The sequence below is a fragment of the Diachasma alloeum genome, unplaced genomic scaffold (genome assembly GCF_001412515.2).
Source record: "Diachasma alloeum isolate Michigan unplaced genomic scaffold, Dall2.0 Dall_scaffold_00269, whole genome shotgun sequence".
NCBI classification, from domain to species: domain Eukaryota; kingdom Metazoa; phylum Arthropoda; class Insecta; order Hymenoptera; family Braconidae; genus Diachasma; species Diachasma alloeum.
This window is the reverse complement of record NW_021680408.1, coordinates 1,407,295-1,428,047: the sequence shown is the minus strand read 5'-3', so window position 1 is coordinate 1,428,047 and position 20,753 is coordinate 1,407,295. Positions and strand designations below refer to the sequence as shown.

General features: G+C 36.0%; 1 protein-coding gene across 1 annotated transcript in view; it reads left to right on the top strand.

Annotated features, from left to right (window-relative positions):
• The window catches only part of LOC107037754 (semaphorin-1A), a 295,040-nt gene extending 276,422 nt beyond the window's left edge, over positions 1-18,618 (top strand). The window contains exons 8-15 of the mRNA XM_015256484.1: positions 523-627; positions 717-805; positions 3,240-3,381; positions 12,494-12,925; positions 13,496-13,594; positions 15,996-16,280; positions 16,945-17,103; positions 18,288-18,618. Coding sequence (XP_015111970.1) covers positions 523-627; positions 717-805; positions 3,240-3,381; positions 12,494-12,925; positions 13,496-13,594; positions 15,996-16,280; positions 16,945-17,103; positions 18,288-18,607 — 1,631 coding nt within the window. The 3' untranslated portion in view covers positions 18,608-18,618. The remainder of the gene's footprint in view (positions 1-522; positions 628-716; positions 806-3,239; positions 3,382-12,493; positions 12,926-13,495; positions 13,595-15,995; positions 16,281-16,944; positions 17,104-18,287) is intronic.
• Positions 18,619-20,753: the final 2,135 nt, after the last annotated feature.

Genomic DNA, 20,753 nt, shown 5'->3' with positions numbered 1-20,753 from the left:
TTTTTTTTTGTGAATAACTTCGTGTCACATATTGACCAATCAGAATTAAGGATTAGCGGTCAGGCAGTTTCGACATATTTTGATATAAAACATCTTCACGTTTCTTTCATCTTTAGTAAAATAGGAATGTTATTCAGTGAGCATAGAAATTAGAACATGAGCAAATCGCTTATTGTAATGTGAAAATTGAACAGCATATAAATGAGCACATCTGATTATCATCGGTTGTATTGCTTTTTGCAATGAATTTGATCATAAACAATTAATTGAAAAAGGAAGATCTTTAGGAATAACTTCGGCGCTACTTTTCATTAAAAAATTCACCAGAATATTTCGAAATAGGTCGCCATTCCCACTCGCATAAATAAACCTTTCACTGAATTTTGCTGCAAATGCATCAGTATTTAACTGGAATATCAATGGCTGAATAATTACCGAGATAATCGAAATTTACACTCTCCCGTATCGAATAATTACACACAGAGATATTGAGATAATATTTTTTTTTCGTTTTGTTTGCAGGTGGACAGTTGTACGCAGCGACCGTGGCTGACTTTTCCGGCGGCGAACCATTAATCCATCGCGAGAGAATTCGAACTGAACGCTCTGATCTCAATCAATTGAACGGTGAGACACTGGTCAAATACGCGAAGCGAAATCTCTGTGGATTTTTGGATATTGACTGAGGATTTTAACTTGAAAACTTGTTATTTCAGGACCGAATTTCGTTAGCTCTTTCGCTTATGGCGATTACGTATTCTTCTTCTACCGAGAAACTGCTGTTGAATATATGAATTGTGGAAAGGTAAGTTTTATGGAAGTTATGTTTATTTAGTACGTTTGGATAACGATCTTACAAATTATTCGTGAGGATGGAGAAGTATTTGAATGTAGGGTGAGAATAGTTTGGATGAGACTACCATTCGTGGAATAAATTGCAGAATTTTTTCATTATTCATCAACATAATTTATTAATTGCTGTTACCAGAACTTGAAGCGGAACTCGAAAGACAAATGTTTGACGTAATCCAAGCAAAAAAAATTTTGTTCATCAACTTTTGTTTATTAACTTTTTTTTTATTATTGGGAGTACTGATGAGAATAATAATTTTCCATTCAGTAGAATGGAAAATGACTGAGGAGTTTTGACGGGCGAAGATTCTGTCAATGGATTAATTGAAAAGAAAATGAAACAGCAAAATCCAAAGGCCAGAGGAAGGCCCGCACTGAGAGAAAAACGACAAAATTCTCAAACAAGTCTTACTTGTGCCAAGAAAACTTCGGGATAAAATATTTGTTGATAAATTTTCCTCTATATGAGATATTTTCATCCTGAAAAGGCACCGTCTGGTGTGAATTAACAATTATTCATGTTTGAGACTTTCAAATTCGAACCAACCTAATTCTCTTTTAGCAATTTTCAATTAGCGATTTTGTTGGCCCAAACAAGACTTGTTTGACAAAGTGTTTATTTTTCTCGCAGGGCAGGGGAAGACCCAAAAGGGGAAAAAGGAAAATGTGATGCTGACTTTCAATCGAATGAAAAAAGAAAAGTGTAATCGCCCTAATCTAATCAAGTGAACTATAGATGAAATATTTCATATTACTTGAAAAGAGAACTGTGGAGAAAATTAGTGAAAATTATTAATATTGTCGCCTCGATATAAGAAATATCTGAAAAACCTTCGGGGCTTTCGAATGATTAAATATAGATAATTGATTTATTCATCAATTGCAGTTACAAGAACCTAAATTGGGTGAAGACACAACTAAAACTGTGGGAATATTATTCCCTGTGATTATTCCACTGAATGATTACAATATTTATGAATGTTAAGTAGGGTGACCTGTCCAGTGTTCGAATGAATAAAAGCCATCAAATACCAATTATCGAAAGATCAAGATTCAATAATATGGGAAATTTTCACCAGGTCTCATTGAATTCATGAACATTATTCATTATTCCAGTGATAGGCATATCAATCAATCATAATTACCGTTAAATTGTGAAGTTGTCAATTTTTAATATAAATCTTAAAAATTTCAAGCATTAAAGTAACCATCAATTTGTACATTTAAATTTCGAAATATTCTATCAACCAATAATTTAGGTAGGACGATTAACGATTATTTGGACAATCGAAAATCAAGTACCTAGAGTTAGAATTAGTTGTTAACTAAAAAATTACATTTCACTATTATCAAATATTTTATTCATCATCAATCAAAAAATTTAGCTTATAAATTCTATAATATTTTAAATTTGTTAAATATAGTTAAACTTTGAACAATATAAGGAGATAATCCTTTTTAATATTCTCAAAATCTAATATTATTGCCTGTCCCTGCATTGTTCATATTGGTTTTTAAAAAAGACAAGAGTCCCATTTCACTGCATTGAGCATTTGTTCTACGATAAATAGATAAATTAGGTCAATCACTGGACGAGTTCGAACACTAGTGCGTTTACCCTATTCGAGGTCCTTCAAAATAACTCGAAAAATCGAACAGAATTAGGCCCGGTTGCACCAGCTCCGGGGAACGAAAACGCCAGATAAGAAAAAAGTAAATTTGTATGTTCGATGGATTATTTTACCCGGGAAAGTATCTCAAATTTATCCCAGGAACAAAAAATAAAGTTTAAGGATGTACTACACCCTTTCGGCAAAAATTCACGTTTTTTTCATTTTTCTGGCACATTATTGATCGGATTGACGCGAAATAATATACCGTTTTTGGGTTTTATCATTATGGACTGACTCACGAAGTTTCATGGTAGTGCAATCATTTTCCTGCATTTTTCCTAAAGTTTTGTGAATTTCCGAAAGGTTTTAGAAAAAACGCAGGAAAATGATTGCACGATCATGAAATTTCGTGAGTCATTATGTAATATAATAATAAAACGCAAAAACGGTATATTTTTCCACATTAATCCGATCAACAATTTCCCAGAAAAATTCAAAAAACGTGAATTTTGGCGAAAAGAGTGTAATACATCCTTAATTCCAAGGCTAAATCAGTATTAATTCAAATGGGGCTATAGGATAAATAAAAAATTATTCTTCGGGTCAAATGTTGCAAAATTCATCCCTACGGTGTAATTGACCTCGAGGATAAATTTTACCCTGAGGTTTATTTGGATAACAGGGCTTGGTGCAACCGGGCCTTAGCACAAGAAATCTTCGAGATTTTTATAACTCACATTCGATCTTCCCACTAATAAAATTGATTATTTCCAGGCGGTGTATTCACGAGTCGGGAGAGTATGTCAGCATGACAAAGGTGGCCCACACGCATTTAGCGACAGATGGACGAGTTTCCTGAAAGCGAGACTCAATTGCTCTGTGCCGGGAGAATATCCTTTCTATTTTAACGAAATCCGTGAGTACTAAAGAAGCTCTACTCCGTTCTTTTCCGTTCATGGTGAAATGCCATGTCAAGCCAAAAATATTTGATGGACAAGTCGGTTCTCGTGCAGCAGTTTAATACAGTTTGTCATTTAGTTGATCAATTTTCCTTCAGATATTGAATCTCCTGAAATCCATGCAATCCGCGTTATTTTAGTAGCGAAATTTCACACATTTTACTGCATCTTGAAATGTGTCAATGAAAACCAATTTCTACCGGAAAATGTCAAAAAATAGCTTTTGTCGTGATAAAGAAAATGGGGCGCATTTCAATCATTTTCATGGTTGAGAAAACTTTGAGAGTGAAATATCATTGGAGTAATTATTTTAGTTGATGAAGAAAGTTATTGACGGCAGAAAATAGTGAATTTTGAAATTTGAAAGTGAAAGAGAAAAAACTTATTCACGTGAAAAAGTTGGATAAAAATTTCCTAGAAAATCGGGGCAAATTTCATTGTACGAAAAGTAATCGTGGAGCGAAATGTAATTCAATGAAAAAATACCGGTTAGTGGAGGATATTTGACGATTCGTTCGGTAAAAAAACATCTATGGATGCAAAAATTATCCTCCTGTTATACAGTAAAATTTTCCACGCACATTTTTCAACAAACAATTGAAAAAAGTAAATTGTTTGCATAATATGATTGAATCATTTGTAACAAATGATTTCATGACATTTGTGACAAAAATATTCATGAAATAAGTAAAACATTTCAAATAAAGTTTTTTATTGGATCTGCATTGTGCAATCATTCACGTTCACTGGGATATTTTTTTTTACGAATGCAGGGTAAGTTTTACAGTTTATAAATTTTCCTGGGGGTGAGAGTGAACAAGTACTGAAAATCGAGTTCACTCCACGATTACTTGACTTGTTCGGTAATTTTTCTCCGAATTTTCTCTCCATGTAGTTGACAGTATAGGCCCATTCACCTCAATTCTCCCTTGCAATTTGAAAATTTTACGTTCTGTCACCCCCAAATCTAAAAAATCCGCATTCCCCCCAGTCCTGAGCATCAATCACAGAAAATTTCTCTCCCTCTCCCAATTCAACCCAAAAACCCCCGATCATCAATAAAACCTCTAAAAACCCTCAACAACGTGCCAATGCCTCCCCCGCCAACAAAGTATCCCCAGCCCCTCACAATTATTCCCGCCCGTACAAACGAATTATCGCACTTGGCAGCGGGCATCCCAATAACTCCCCAAAAATACGGAGCCACTCGACCGAGAATCTGCCCTCCTCGATTCCTCATCCAAAATCCCAGATACCGCTGAAGGAAAAGGGCCAACTTTTCGATCGAATCCCCCCACGACGCGACAGACTAGCTGGCACTGAAATCAACAAAAAAAAATCGAACAAAATGAGATGAAAAAGGAAAACGCCTGGAAAAATAGGAAAAATAGGAAGTTTTAAAGGAGACAGTGGGGGTGGATCGGGTGTGCACGTTGAATCGAAAATCCAAGGTATCCGATGCGACTGGACTGGAGCTGGCCAACAGCCAGATGTACGTCTTGGATTCTGGCTAGACGCTTGCTCCTCTCGAGTGCACAACCGTGTGTTCACGTTCACAATATACAAGGACCATAGCTTTCATCAGGGTGGTTGGGGCACGAAGGGGTGCGGGGAGGGACGAGGGCTTGAAATGGAAAGCCTTAAGGGCTTTTTCTACCCGATGCACTGTAAATTTGAAACAATGGCTATTTTCCGTTGCGCCTTCGTGCGCTCTCTCTCTCACTCTCTCTCTCTCTCTCTCTTGCTCGTTCCACCAACTCACTGTAATCTCCTCAAGGTATTTTACCGTCCGCCTTACTTTATTGTTATTTAGTGGGTTTTAGTCTTGGGAAAATATATTTGAGGGTAAAAATAATGAGGCGGTTTATGCGGACGCTAATTTTAGTCGTCATAAAGGAAAATTATGGGTGGGGAGTTTGGGAGTTGGCGGATTTTTCTTGGAGCGCGTTTTGTAATTAGGGGTGGTTAGGGAAATTGGGGAAATATTAGGTTTTTATTGTATTTCTTCAACACAGAGGGAATTATGTGGTTTATTGGTCTCTCTGGACACGAATTTCTATGAAATATCGGAATTTTTACTAGTCATTGCATTTTCTACTAGGATTCTGGTAATTGGACTGTTGCATGAGATTTTTTTTTGTTCAACTGAATTATGAAATACGAACATTAAGAAGAAAACGAGTTGATACTTTTTTTCATTTTGAAAACACACAATACGTTTTTTTTTCAATTCTGTCCTGAAAAAACTCGGAAGTGACAGCTAATCTTATTCTAAAAAGAACGTACACTTAAAATCGATAACTATCGATATCTCGCAAGTCTGTCACGCTTATTCCTCATTGGTTTCAGTCGTCTGGGGCGGCAAATTTAATTCATGATTAATTTCATTTTGAGATTTTCAATTATGATTGTTACAATTACAGCGCGCTGTAGCGCGCATTCGGTCTCGTTGGGTAAATATGCACTGAAGAAATGTGCGGTAGAGTCTTTCTGCATATCTACCGCTAATTGAGCGCTGTTAGATATTTTTGGTTGAAATCTGCGGCACAGGTCTTAGAAATTAGCATCACGTGATAGTTCCACTAAAATTTCGTGGAATTTCTTCATTGAAAATTTGCAATTTAATGTAAAAATAATGAGGCCGTTTATGTGAATGCTAATTTGAGTCGTCGTAGAGGAAAATTATGGGTGGGGAGTTTGGGAATTGGTGAAGTTTTCTTGGGGCGTATTTTGTAATTAGGGGTGGTTAGAGAAGATGGGAAATATCAGGTTTTTATTATATTTCTTTAAGGATGTTCTACACCCTTTCTGCCAAAATTCACGTTTTTTTAATTTTTCTGGCAAACTTATGATGGAATTGACGTGAAAAAATATAACGTTTTTGCGTTTTGTCATTATTTAATGACTGACGAAATTTTAAGGTGGTGCGAACATTTTCCTGCGTTTTCTCTAAACTTTTAAAAAGAATCACACAACTGTAGAAATAACGCATGAAAATTATCGCACCACTACGCAACTTCGTCAGCCATTAAAGAATGACAAACCACAAAATCGTTATATTTTTTCACGTCACTCCCATCGATAATTTGCCAGAAAAATGAAAACAACGTCAATTTTGGCTAAAAGGGTGTCGAACATCCTTAATACGGAGCGAATTATACGATTTATTGGTCTTTCAAGGTAGGAATTTCGATGAAATATCGGGATTTTCACTGGTGTCATTGTATTTTGTATTAGAATTCTGGTAATTGGCATGAGATCTGTTTATTAAATTGAATAATGAAGTAGGACAATTCGAAAAAAGATTTCATCATGTGATAGTTTCACTGAAATCAATTTAATAGTCAAGAAATCAATCAGTTAATTGGAAAATCTTACTTCCCTGCTGGTAAACAAAAATTGATTTTTCATTGAACTTTCAGAGAAATTTCAATTTTTTTCTCTGCATTCGATATAATGTCGTTTTTCTTAAAATTATGATTACACTGTCAACGAAATTTCAATGTTTTTTTCCAGTAGAAAATCAATGTGTGCATTACAATCAAAATAAAAAAAAACCTTCTCAAGTTTTTTTATTTAATTTTCATATTCAGTAATGAAAAAATTGCATGAAAAACTCCAGTCCAAGTATATTTTTTAACAGATTCTTCTCGCGGCGATGGATTATTTCAGAATTCATGAATATTTCAGGGCATTTTACGTCGTGGGAATCAAGAATTGAGGAAGTCGGGAATTAGGAATTGAGTTGTGAAGTGGTAAAACGTTTCAGGGCAGACGCGAGTCGACTGTTAATCATGTGATGATCTTGAGGGCAAATGGTTTCGAATGATATATGAAGACAGTTTCTGAAGTTGACACATCTGTCACAGGAAATTTCTTGCCATGATCTCTCCTAGAATCATTCGATTAGAGAGATTGCTCTATAATTACCGAGCTGAGAGATATCAGTTCGAACGGCTCCCACACTTTTCTACTAAATTATTCCTATGAAAGTTTCTTCCATGAGAGATGATATGGCCTGAAATAGTTTCAGAATATTTGAAAAATTCATACGTCCAAACTTTGTGTTTTCATCATTGAACGTGTGCAAAATCTGAAAAATGTCAGAACTTAAAAATTGACTATCAACTTGGGACAGTACAAAAAATTTGTCCCCATAAAATTCTCAAAATAATCAATTAATAGTGAAGAAAAATTAAATCTCTTACGAGATTTTTAAAAATTTCTGTCAGTCTCAACAGGTTCGACACTTTTCTACTAAATATTTTCCATAAAATTCTCTTCGATCAGAGATGATACGGCCAGAAATAGTTTCAGAATATTTAAAAAATTCATACATTCTGTACATTAGCAAAAACTTGTATTTTTATCATCGAACGTGTGTAAAATCTGAAAAAAGTCAGAATATAAAAATTGACTATCAACTTGGGATAGTGAAAAAAATTTGTCCTCATACAATTCTGAAAATGATCAATTAATAATGAAGAAATTTCCTACGACATTTGAAAAAATTTCCATCAATTCTCTATAGTTACCGCGATGAGAGACATCAGTCTGAACAGGTTCGACACTTTTCTACTAAATTATTTCTGAGTTTCTTCCATGAGAGATGATACGGCCAGAAATAGTTTCCGAATATTTAAAAAATTCATACATTCTGTACATCAACAAAAACTTGTATTTTTATCATTGAACGTGTGTAAAATCTGAAAAAAGTCAGAATATAAAAATTGACTATCAACTTGGGATAGTGAAAAAAATTTGTCCTCATAAAATTCTGAAAATGATCGATTAATAATTTCCTACGACATTTAAAAAAATTTCCATTCATTCTCTATAATTACCGAGATGAGATATTTCAGTCTGAGCACGTCCGACACTTTTCTACTACATATAGTACCCCAGCCAGAAGTAGTTTCAGAATATTTGAAAAATTCATGCATTCTATACATTAGTAAAACCTTATGTGACAAGAAATAGCTTCAAAATGTTTCAAAAATTCATACATTATCAATGTCAGTAACACTTTGTGTCTGTGTGATTGAAATTCTGCAGACATTTCTGTTTGAAACTTTTATCGTGAAGAAAGTCTCACAAATATCACAAAATTGATTCTCAACTGGCAATGGTGAAAAAAAATGTAACCTCATAAGATTCCCGAAGTCATCTATTGATGATGAGTCAATCTCCCTCTACGACGTTTTTTAAAAGTTCTCACAATTCTCTATAATTACCGAGGTCGGCGATGTCAGTCGACACGTTTCTAGAAAAGGTTTTTCCATGAAAGAGATGATGCGGCCAGAAATATTTCCAAAATGTTTCAAAAATTCATACATTGTCTATATTAGTAAAACCCTACGTCTGTATACACTACATATAGGGTAACCAGACCCATAGATAGACAATTAAGGACAATTTGAGGTCCGTCAAGAGATCGGAAATTGATAAATCACCTTAATACGCCAACGATTGGTTCTGAAAAAATATATGAATTATGGGAAAATAATGATTTGAAGTGAAAACAATGAAGGAATGAATGATAAAATGACGAAAAAGTAGGATGCAGCGCACACACCCAATAGATAGACGGTCGTATTTAACGGTTATTCAAACAAATTCGTCCTTTTGTACGATTAAAGAGGAAGAATGATCCTTTTCGCTAATACTAATCGAAGAGATACCGTGTACTTTTGTCTTGATGACTTTTTTTTTCACATTGCTCCGTCAATAATGCGTGACTGTTGTCTAACTCCTCACACCGCCACTGAGGGTCAATATTGTACCTCGCGAGAATTTGTATTTGTTTACGTTCAAAATGTTGATCAATGAAAAATAAGAAAATTATCGGTTTAATTATACATTAGTTGGATTGTCAAAAATGGAAATTTGTAATACAATTTCTATTATATTTTTTATAGAATACCAAACAAAGTTGAAATTTTATTACTCTGGTTACCCTAATTTAAATTCTGCAAAATGTTCTGCATGGAATTTTCATCATGAAGAAAATATTAAAAATATCGCAATTTAAAGATTGATTCTCAACTGGGAACGGTGACAAATTTTGACCTCATAATATTCCTTCAATAATCTATGAATAATTAATAAATCTCCGTCTACTACATTTTTAACTTTCATCAATTCTCTATAATTACCGAGATGAGAGATCTCAGTCGACACATCTCTACTAAATTATTTCTATGAAAGCGTCTTTCATAAGAGAGATGATGCGACCATAAATATTTCCAGCATGTTTCAAAAATTCATACACAACCTGTATCAGCAAAACCTTACCTCTGTGTAATTAAAATTCTGCAAAATTTTCTGCATGAAATTTTTATCATGCCGAAAATCTGAAAAATGTCACGACTTAGAAATTGAGTCTCAACTGGAGAAGGTGAAAAAAATTTCCGCCATACAATGCCTAAAACAATGCATTAATTATAAATAATCTCCTTCTACAACATCTTTAATAATTCTCATCAATTCTCATCATCAATTCATCAGTTAAAACAAATATACGATTCAAATTTTTAAAAAACTGTGAAATCCCGACCGCATCCTCCCACTCCCTCGAATTAATTCCAACTTTCCCGTGGAACCCGCAAAATAAATTATGAAATCCTTCCCAAGTGCTAATTCCCCACCCCAAGCAGCCCCTGAAAAAACAATAAAACCCTTCGCAGCTGCACGAAAAAAAATCCCAACGGCTGTTCGCCCTTAATTACCGACTCCCCAAGCCGGCGATCGCCGAAGCCATCTCTCATGCCCCGAAAAAAAAATCTCCACCAATTAACGCAAACTTTGCTTTCCACAATTAACTAGATTCGCTAAAACAGCGATAAATCCCCGGTTTTGAACGACGACACGAATTTCCTATCTAATCTTCCCGGGCGATTTGATTCAAAGCGCAAAAGTTGTTGAACAAAAAGACTCCTCAATATCCCGCGAAACTTTTTGACTCGTAAGCATCACAGTGTCAACTTTAGCTTTGGTTGAAGATACCCCAGAGTTGGAATACCAAATCCGATTGGAGCACCAGGAACTTCCGAACGTCGAGGACATCCTCCTCACCATTTTTTTTCATTTTCTCGTTTTTATTTCTCTATTTTTTTTTCTTTTTCTTTCTCTTCCTCCAGTTCTTCGCACAGTTGACGTTCAGATCGCTGTGTACCACATACGAGCGTGGGAATATTGGAAATTGTCGAAAAGTTTTCCTCATGGGTGGAGGGGCAGGGCCTTGAAAAATATCACGGTGCAAGTATACCAACGGCATTGTGAAATGTAGCATGAGAGTTAAATTTTTCTTGAAACTTCGTTGGTTGAGAAAACGTATCCATCAATTTTCTGGGAATTGAAAAGAATATGGGGGATGTGGACGATAGTTCATATTTCCAACTTGGAGAGGTATTTTTTGTTCATTTCGATATTAAAACGTAATGTATTGAATCTGGGAAAATGGGAGGGAAGAGAAATGATGGTAGTTTTTATATTTCTGAGGGAGTAAATGGTATTGGGGATATTGGGGTGACGAAGGCGGGAATACCATTACGGAGCATCAGTGAATTACGTATTTAGGGGAATTATAGTATCAAATCTGGAAAATAATTTTTACAACAAAATTCAAAGTATTTTTTGAAATTATGCGTCAGTTAATTAGGGAAATTTTGCGGGAATCCGTTCTTTTTATTTCAAATTTATCAGTTTTTATAGGTAAAAGAATTTCTTGTAAAGAAATCTTTAAATCATTTTTCCCAAATCCATTCGTAATTGTTTGCATTTCATCCCTCAAATATTTACTTTCATTAATGATCATAGTTCATCTGCGAATGGGTTGATTAATTACGGGAAATCACTGGGAGTTGATTTTTTTCATGAAAATTTATATTTTTTTCCAGATAATAAAATTTTGTCAAAGAAATTTTTTGATAATTTTCCCTAAATGTTTTCGTTGTTTATTCCCCACCCTTGACGAGTTTACATAAATGATTATAATTAATCTGAGAATGAGTTGATTAATGATCGAAAATCAATGGAAATTTATTTTCTTAGTGAAAATTTTTAATTTTTTCTAGGTGAAAAAATTTCTTATGAAGAAATGTTTAGATAATTTTTTCGAAATCCGCTCATTATTGGTTATATCTCGTCCCTCATCAATTTAGCTCCGTCAATTATCATAATTCATCTGAGAATGAATTGATTAATTATGGAAAATCAATGGAAATTCATTCTCTTATTAAAAAATTTGTATTTCTTCTATACGAAGAAGCTTCTCATAAAGTAATCTTCAGATATATTTTCGTAAATTCACTCATAATTCATCGGAGAATGGATTGATGATCTACAAAAGACCACTAGAAATTCATTTTTCATTAAAAAATCCCTAATTCAGTAGCAAAGCGGTAAAACGATTCAAGTCGACTTCGCTCCTAGCTGACTATTCAAAGAATATCTCCAAACCTAAGGGAGATGATGAAATTTTCATAATAACCTTTGTTGTAGCTTCCAAATTGCTCTACAGAAAAGGTTATAACAAAAATTTCGCCATTCGCCGTACATTCCGAGATATTCATTGAAAAGTGAATAGTCCAAATCGAATTGAACCGTTTAACGCTTCGCAACTGAATTTATTCCAACTCAAAAAATTTTCCGCAACGAAATCTTCAGATATTTTCTCCTAAATCCACTCACTCTTATTTGTACACTATCTCTCACAAGTTTACTTCCATAAATGATGATAATTCATCTGTGAATCACGAAGACTAATTCATTCCCTCACAAATCCATCAACCGAAAAGCAGACATCAAGAACCCAAAACTCCGTTTTCCTCTGAACTAAATAAGCCCCTCTTCGTTCGAAACTTCAAACGACTACTCCCCCCCCCTCCCCCTAGAAATCCAATTCTCCAGAAATCCCAGGGCTCATAAAATAAAAAGGATTGAAAACGTCTCCAATGTATCGAATCCAAGAGCAAGCCATTACTCCCCATCCCCGAGCCGCAAAGGAAAACATGATTCAATTCTCTCCCGCATCATTCAATCATTTTATGTTAATCCATTTCATTTCAGAATCAATGAGCGACGTAACAGAGGGCTTCTACGCTGGCCGCCACGATCAATTGATTTACGGTATTTTCACAACCCCAGTGAATTCAATTGGGGGATCAGCAGTGTGTGCATTCGCCATGAGCAGTGTTCTCGAGGTCTTCCAGGGCGCATTCAAGGAGCAAGAGACGATAAATAGTAATTGGCTGAGAGTACTACCGGAGAAAGTACCGGAGCCACGTCCAGGTGCATGTGTCAATGATTCCAGAACACTTCCAGATATAACAGTGAATTTTGTTAAAACCCATCCGCTGATGGATGACGCTGTACAATCGTTCTTTGCACTGCCTGTTCTGACGAAAGTCAGTTTTAATTATAGATTTACTAAGGTTGCTGTTGATCCGCAAGTTAAAGCGCTGGACGGGAGGACTTACGATATTTTGTACATTGGGACAGGTGAGATTAACGAAAGTATTTAATATTTGAGAAATATTCTCACGTATCTATGCGTTGCGTCGCGTTAAGGTATTTATGGCGGGGTGGACATGTAGGAGGTGAGACGGAGGGGAATCTATTGTTCTCTCGCTGAAAACCAATCGCTGAACAAAAAAAACGATATTTCAATTACAAATTTTCAATCTATTTCGACCATTTTTGATTATAAATTGAGCAGGTTAAATAGCAATTTTGAATAATTGATTGATTTCTTAGGAAATTAAGAAATATTCCATTTCAAAATGGAACACTCTGGATTAGAATAGAATTTTTTGAGTATTGAGATGCTTCTGCATGAAGGATCATGTTAGAATTCATGTCTACGTCATTCACATTTTATATCGAGCAATGAAAAAATTTCAAGCCAAATCAATCACGTCAGGATTCATGAATATTCCGTGATTGGTAACAGTGGAAAACCCAGTGGTTTCCTTACAATAGCGAAATGGCAACCATTACCCCCACAATAAGTTTAAATTTCTCTTGATATCTTTGATGCAATTTTTAAAACCATTATGTTGCCTCTTTCAGACGACGGTAGAGTTATAAAGGCACTGAACACAAAAGCACCAGACTCACTGACCGAAGTCGGCCAGGTCATTGTGAGCGACGTTCAAGTGCTTCGATACGGTGAGTTTTTTCAGTCTTTTTTCTTCTTAATTTTAGATCCCTTTAAATTTAATTGGATCGCCAACGGATGATCAATCGAAAGGAGAGAATAGCTTCGAGAGGCGATCGGATAATTATTGAAATTTTCTGGGGAAAACGAGCGTCTCACGCTGTTTGTAATTACGAATTTATAGGGATAGTTTCGTGCTAAATTGAAAATTCAGTGATCATTAGTTTTTTCATTGAGAAAGGATTTATCGAAATGCAATTAAAATTCGTTGATGAGGGCGCATTCGGGGTATAATTAATTTTCTCCATCTGATAATATTTTCCAAAAACGAAATAAGATCCTTTGAGTACCTCAATACAGTTCATCTTGTCCCTGGTGTAGGTGCTTGCCTAGCGCGAAATACAATTAACATTCTTTGATAAGGGCACACTCGGGCTACCATCAATCTTCTCAATTTGATAATTTCCTCAAAAAGTGAAATAAGATCCCTTGAGTACCTGTATATAGTCCATCTTGTCCATCTCATCCGTTAAATTGCGATGATTTTCATTAAAGCGTAATTATTTTCCCCTTGAGGTACAGCAATAACAGACTTTGAAGTAGTTCATCTTGCCGGTGAAGCAAAGAAACTAGTTCTTATAGTTAATTCTGGAATAAGAATTCATAGCAATAGTTTTGTGAAAAATAGAAAATTTAGTGATCATTAGTTTTCTTATTGAGGAAGTATACGCTAGGCAAGTAACATACTTGTAATGAATTAGTATGCGTACCGACCATTTTGTATGAATACAATTAGCGCACTCTACTGCCCAACTATCGCAGCAAAATTAAAGTTGTGTAGCTACTTGCCTAGCGCGAAAGCCAATTAAAATTCGTTGATAAGGGCGCACTCAGGCTGCAATCAATCTTCTCCATTTGGTAATTTGCTTAAAAAGTGAAATAAGATCCCTTTAGTACCTCTATATAGTCCATCTGGTCCATCTCACCCATTAAATTGCGATGATTTTCATTATTCACAATTATTTTCCCCTTGAGGTACAGCAATAACAGACTTCGAAGTAGTTCACCTTGCCGGTGAAGCAAAGAAACTAGTTCTTATAGTTAATTCTGGAATAAGAATTCATAGCAATAGTTTTGTGAAAAATAGAAAATTTAGTGATCATTAGTTTTCTTATTGAGGAAGTATACGCTAGGCAAGTAACATACTTGTAATGATTTAGTATGCGTACCGACCATTTTGTATGAATACAATTAGCGCACTCTACTGCCCAACTATCGCAGCAAAATTAAAGTTGTGTAGCTACTTGCCTAGCGCGAAAGGCAATTAAAATTCGTTGATAAGGGCGCACTTGGGCTACAATCGATCTTCTCCATTTGATAATTTCCTTAAAAAGTGAAATAAGATCCCTTTAGTACCTCTATATAGTCCATCTGGTCCATCTCACCCATTAAATTGCGATGATTTTCATTATTCACAATTATTTTCCCCTTGAGGTACAGCAATAACAGACTTCGAAGTAGTTCACCTTGCCGGTGAAGCAAAGAAACTAGTTCTTATAGTTAATTCTGGAATAAGAATTCATAGCAATAGTTTTGTGAAAAATAGAAAATTTAGTGATCATTAGTTTTCTTATTGAGGAAGTATACGCTAGGCAAGTAACATACTTGTAATGATTTAGTATGCGTACCGACCATTTTGTATGCATACAATTAGCGCACTCTACTGCCCAACTATCGCAGCAAAAGTAAAAGTGTGTAGGTACTTGCCTAGCGCGAAAGGCAATTAAAATTCGTTGATAAGGGCGCACTTGGGCTACAATCAATCTTCTCCATTTGGTAATTTCCTTAAAAAGTGAAATAAGATCCCTTTAGTACCTCTATATAGTCCATCTGGTCCATCTCACCCATTAAATTGCGATGATTTTCATTATTCACAATTATTTTCCCCTTGAGGTACAGCAATAACAGACTTCGAAGTAGTTCACCTTGCCGGTGAAGCAAAGAAACTAGTTCTTATAGTTAATTCTGGAATAAGAATTCATAGCAATAGTTTTGTGAAAAATAGAAAATTTAGTGATCATTAGTTTTCTTATTGAGGAAGTATACGCTAGGCAAGTAACATACTTGTAATGATTTAGTATGCGTACCGACCATTTTGTATGCATACAATTAGCGCACTCTACTGCCCAACTATCGCAGCAAAAGTAAAAGTGTGTAGGTACTTGCCTAGCGCGAAAGGCAATTAAAATTCGTTGATAAGGGCGCACTTGGGCTACAATCGATCTTCTCCATTTGATAATTTCCTTAAAAAGTGAAATAAGATCCCTTTAGCACCTCTATATAGTCCATTTGGTCCATCTCAACCGTCAAATTGCGATAATTTTCATTTTGCACAATTATTTTCCTCTTCAGGTACAGCAATAAAAGATCTCCAAGTAGTTCACCTTGCCGGTGAAGCAAGTAAACTAGTTGTTATAGCTGATTCTGAAATAAGAGCAGTGCCCCTGCACCACTGCGACAGTCCAACAGCAAATTCTTGCGTTGCCTGCGTCGCACTTCAGGATCCGCATTGCGCCTGGGACGAAATGACACATACATGCGTCGCTGTGCCAACAAAGTTGCACGATAATGATGCCAGCAAAACACTATTCCAAGATATTATCAATGGAAAACACAAGGGATGTGGTTATCAGCAGGGTAAGACATGTTTCATCATTTTCGCCTTGTAAATTTATCTTCCGCAAATCGCCAGCCTCCCAGCACCATCCGGTCTCACTCTACTCTTCTAACTACTCCTCTAGAAATCGTTTCAACCTAATTTTCTTTCGTTGTCTGTTAGCTAATACTTTAATTCACTCGCAATTGTCCTAGTACAAGTTTCCCCGAAAAAACTAATACTTCTTGTGCTTTTTTATTGTTCGTGGTTTTTAATTAAGAAGATGGCTTCTGTTTAATGGTTCTTTCGTCAAGTTAGGGCGAGAGTTTAATTGGTCTTTTATTGGCTAATCAAAGTTGGATGAATACGATACGATAATTCAAGTTGAATAACCGTGAGAATTTAATTAGAAAGGGAAGTTGTTATTATTTTGCTGATAGCTCCAGAAGGCATGATATCAAAGCTGTTTGTGAAATAATAAAAACAAAATTTGTTGAACGACTTCTCATAATTTAACGCTTGGTTCAGCTGCTGAAAGTAACAACGTAAATTATTTTTTTAAGAGACAAGCGTCGTTTTTAATTTTTTAATGATGTAAATTTGTGATAATTAAATGAATTCATCTTCTCAGTTAAATAGTCTTTAAACCAATCATTATTCACATTCGTGTCTTCTATGTATTATCATCTTATCCTCTTCGACCAGTGAATATTGTCTCGGAGATGGCGAAACCAGTGTTACCAGTGGTACCACCTAGAGTAGGACGTGGTGAGCAGCCCGACGAAAGGGACAATGAAATCGTCATCGAATTGGATCGTGAAAATCAGTACAGTCGCACTCAGCCAAGAGCTAACGAGCCTCAAGGTAATGCTCATTCCCCATGTTGAACAATTTCCAACACAGAGACAGTACAGAACACCAACTTTTGATTTGCACCCAACTCCGCTATTCATTTCCTCAAAAATTGTCAAACTAACTTTATGAGAAAGAAAAGACACTACAATCATCACAAAGCAAAACTTTCGCCTGCGTTCAATGTTTGTTATGCATCCTTATCGTTTTCAATCGCAATTTGAAATTAACAGACGGAGAAGAGAGTTTTTTAATTTCTCATGGTCAATTTTTCTTACTAACACTGAAACAAATACATACAGTCGATAATTCCACTGAATATTCTGGGGTGCTGTCGATTTTACGGAGCGACGAATTCTTGATTGAGAATTCATACTTGCGATGAAATGTTGGGAAATTTTTCATATTGTTCTATAGATGAATAATTCCCTAGGACATTTCAAACATTGTCATAAAATTTGCAGAAAGCGATGACATTTTAAATTTCATAGACAATTTCACGTTTGATTCGATTTAGGGAGAACAATCATGGAATTTCAGATTTCACTGAGAATTTGAAGAAATTATAAATTTTTGAGCAGGAGGAAGACGAGAATTCCCATACTTATTCGAATTTTCAATAAAATACGAGTAATCGTGGCTGAAGGCCCCCTAGCGATGGCTTATTGTAAGAAATTTTTTTTTTGTGTATTTTTCTTGCAATAAATTTCATTCAAAATTTAATTTAATTTTACGAGTAATCATTACCAAATTCGACTGGAATTTCAATGAATTCGAGCATACATTTCATTGAATAATTGCACTAAAATTGACGGTTTCCATTGATCTTTTCTTGAAATTTTGAATTTTCAATGACAAAATTCCCTCAAACATCAGTGAAACTAAATTAATGTTCGCCGTTGGAACTCACATAGTTTTTTACATCAATTAAACGCTCAAACAACGGCTCGCGCTTTCTAGCGCTCCTCGTCTTCCTCCATTCTCACCAACTAAACGTACTGCGCATGCACATCCTGCGCAGTAAGATGCGCAGTGACATCAAAAGTGAATCGACGTGGAGTCCATTCCCCAAGTTACAAAGGCATCGGAAGGAAAACAAAGCTTAAAAAAATAAAAAAATCCTCTCGATCCAAGAATTCGTCAATCCACGCCAACCCAACGCCCCAAACGATCTCTAACTCATCTAATATTTTCAGGAGTTATAGTAACCCCAGCCGTCTACTCAGCGCAAACCCTAACCGGCGCGCTGATCGGCACCTGCTTCTTCTCCCTGATAGCAGGTTTCGCCTCGGGTTTCTGGTTTTCCCAGCGTCTCCGAGGTACCCCATACCCAGATCCCCCCGAGCAACGTCAACAACTGAACCGCCTCACCGAGTCCTCAGAATCCCCCGCGGGTTTCAACAACAAATCCATAAATCTCGTTCTAAATGTACCCCCAAAAAATCCAAACGGTAAAAATGCCAATTCGTCGGCTGAGAATAAACCAATGCAAAAAGTCAAGAAGACGTACATATGATACAGAAGACGTCGAGCCGTGTGAGGCTTGGCTGATCGAGACGACGATACCCAGATATCCACCGGCTCGTCGTCCGATGCAACTGAATCCGAAAATTCCTACAACGAAAATATTTACGAGAAGACAAGCTCAAAGAAAACATCAATACCCGCATCAACAGTCTCATGCAGTTCTTCCGAAATCGATTTACGACACATGAACGATGCATTCGATCCACCAGGCTACGACATTGTCGTTAATCCCGAGTTTATTGTACCCCAAAATGACGAACAATTGTCCCACAATCGTGCAAGACTGACTTACAAAGAAACCATCGCCGAAAGTAATCCAACAAATCCACCAAAAACATCTAGAACACGGAGTAGATATCAAGATTACCAGAGTGTTGATACATCCCACGAGCACTATATGATACCAACGACAAATCCTAAAGACAAACGTACATTGTCACTGTTCAATCCTGAATTTCTACCCAATTTCAACGACATGATGATGTACGTGTCACAACCCAATGAGGCTTTGTCGAGTGTCTCACTACCCTGGGATCGTACAGACATTAATTACCATAATGCTTCCACAATTAGACACTCGTTAGACAATGATCCCACTGTTAATGAACATTTTTTCATGAAGAGTTCAACACCAGTCAGGGATCCGAGTTACGATAGTTTACAGCATGAGCGGTACAATAACCAGATTATTGCTAATGAAAATTTGTACGCTTCCGTTATTAGACAGGATAACGAACGTAAATCGAGCAATGTCGAGTACAATTGCTGAGTTCAGGGGAGGGGGGATTTTTTTAGCTTTATTAATTGATATTTTTCGTCTCCCGGATTGAGTGTCACCAGGTTGGGAAATGAGCCACTGTGGATGGTTATATTACGTATACGGTGAGAACGTACTTGTGATAAAGACTGGTGGTACTGTGTTCTTAGTAGTGGCCTGTTAGGCGTTTAGGGGAAAAAAGTTGAAAAATCGAAAAAAAATAATGATTACGGTATCGTTGCGTATAACATAAGCGTACTCAGCAGACGAAGCGTGCCTTCCATGTATTTTTGTTGGCAATTTGGTAGTGGGGTGGTAGTGGGTGGGGGTTGATGCTTTAAGAGAGAGGATAGTGTTTCTTTTAGCGAGGGTTTGGGGGAGGAGAGCGGGACGTGAGAAATTGCTTTGGAACAGGTGGTGAGTTGATCAGAATCTGATGGGGTTTAGGGAGATGGTGAAATTTCTGTTGGAGCTTTATGAGACGAAATGGGTCTACAGAAATTTTACTGTCTTGCTTAGAGAATTGAAGTGACTTTGCAGGTGAAGTTGAGGTGGAGTTTTTGGTGAATGTACACGACAACAACGAAGTTTTTTTAGAAGTACATCTTCACTTATATCAAGAAACTTGTAGTTTGAAAGATTTCAAGAACAGAATATCTTGCGCTAAGAAAAAAAAACTTTCGTCAAGAAATTTTGTACTTGTCCTAAAGACGAGGACAATTCCTTGGTGATAAGAAAGCGATTTCTTGTACCAAGTGAAATTGAAGTAATTCATTTAATAGTTTTTTGCCGCAATTCTAAAATATGTGAATGCAAAAACCACTTGAATTGATTTGAGAACTCGTTTTCTTGATATCAACCAATTGCCCTCATCTTTCGGACAAGTATAAGTTTTTTGGTGTAAGATTTTTTTTCCTTAGTGTGAGATATTGTGCGCTTGGTAATTTTCGAGCCATGAATTGGTTGATCAAGTAAAGACGTACTTCTAAAATAACTCTTGTCCTCTCAGTGTAGTGGGATCGAGGGAGCTGGTGACATTTTCATGAAAACTTTTTTTTCGGATTTCGAGAGGTTTCTGAAAAACTGAAAACGGGTTTGAACCGATTTCAGTTACAGTTTTTGATGGATGAGGACATTTTTTATAGTGAAGAAAGAACGCTGATTTTCCACAAATTTTTTTACTACCTCCATTAGATTTTGGGATTTTCAGTTGGAGGAATTTTGGAAGTGAAGTTGAGGTTTTTTTTTTGGTGAATATATTGAAATCTAAAGGAGAAATTCCAAGTGAGGTTTCTGTTTTGTTTTTAGTGATGAATTGAAAGTTGAGATTTCGAGATATTTTTCACAATCTGAAAGGAGAATGAAGAATTCACTATTA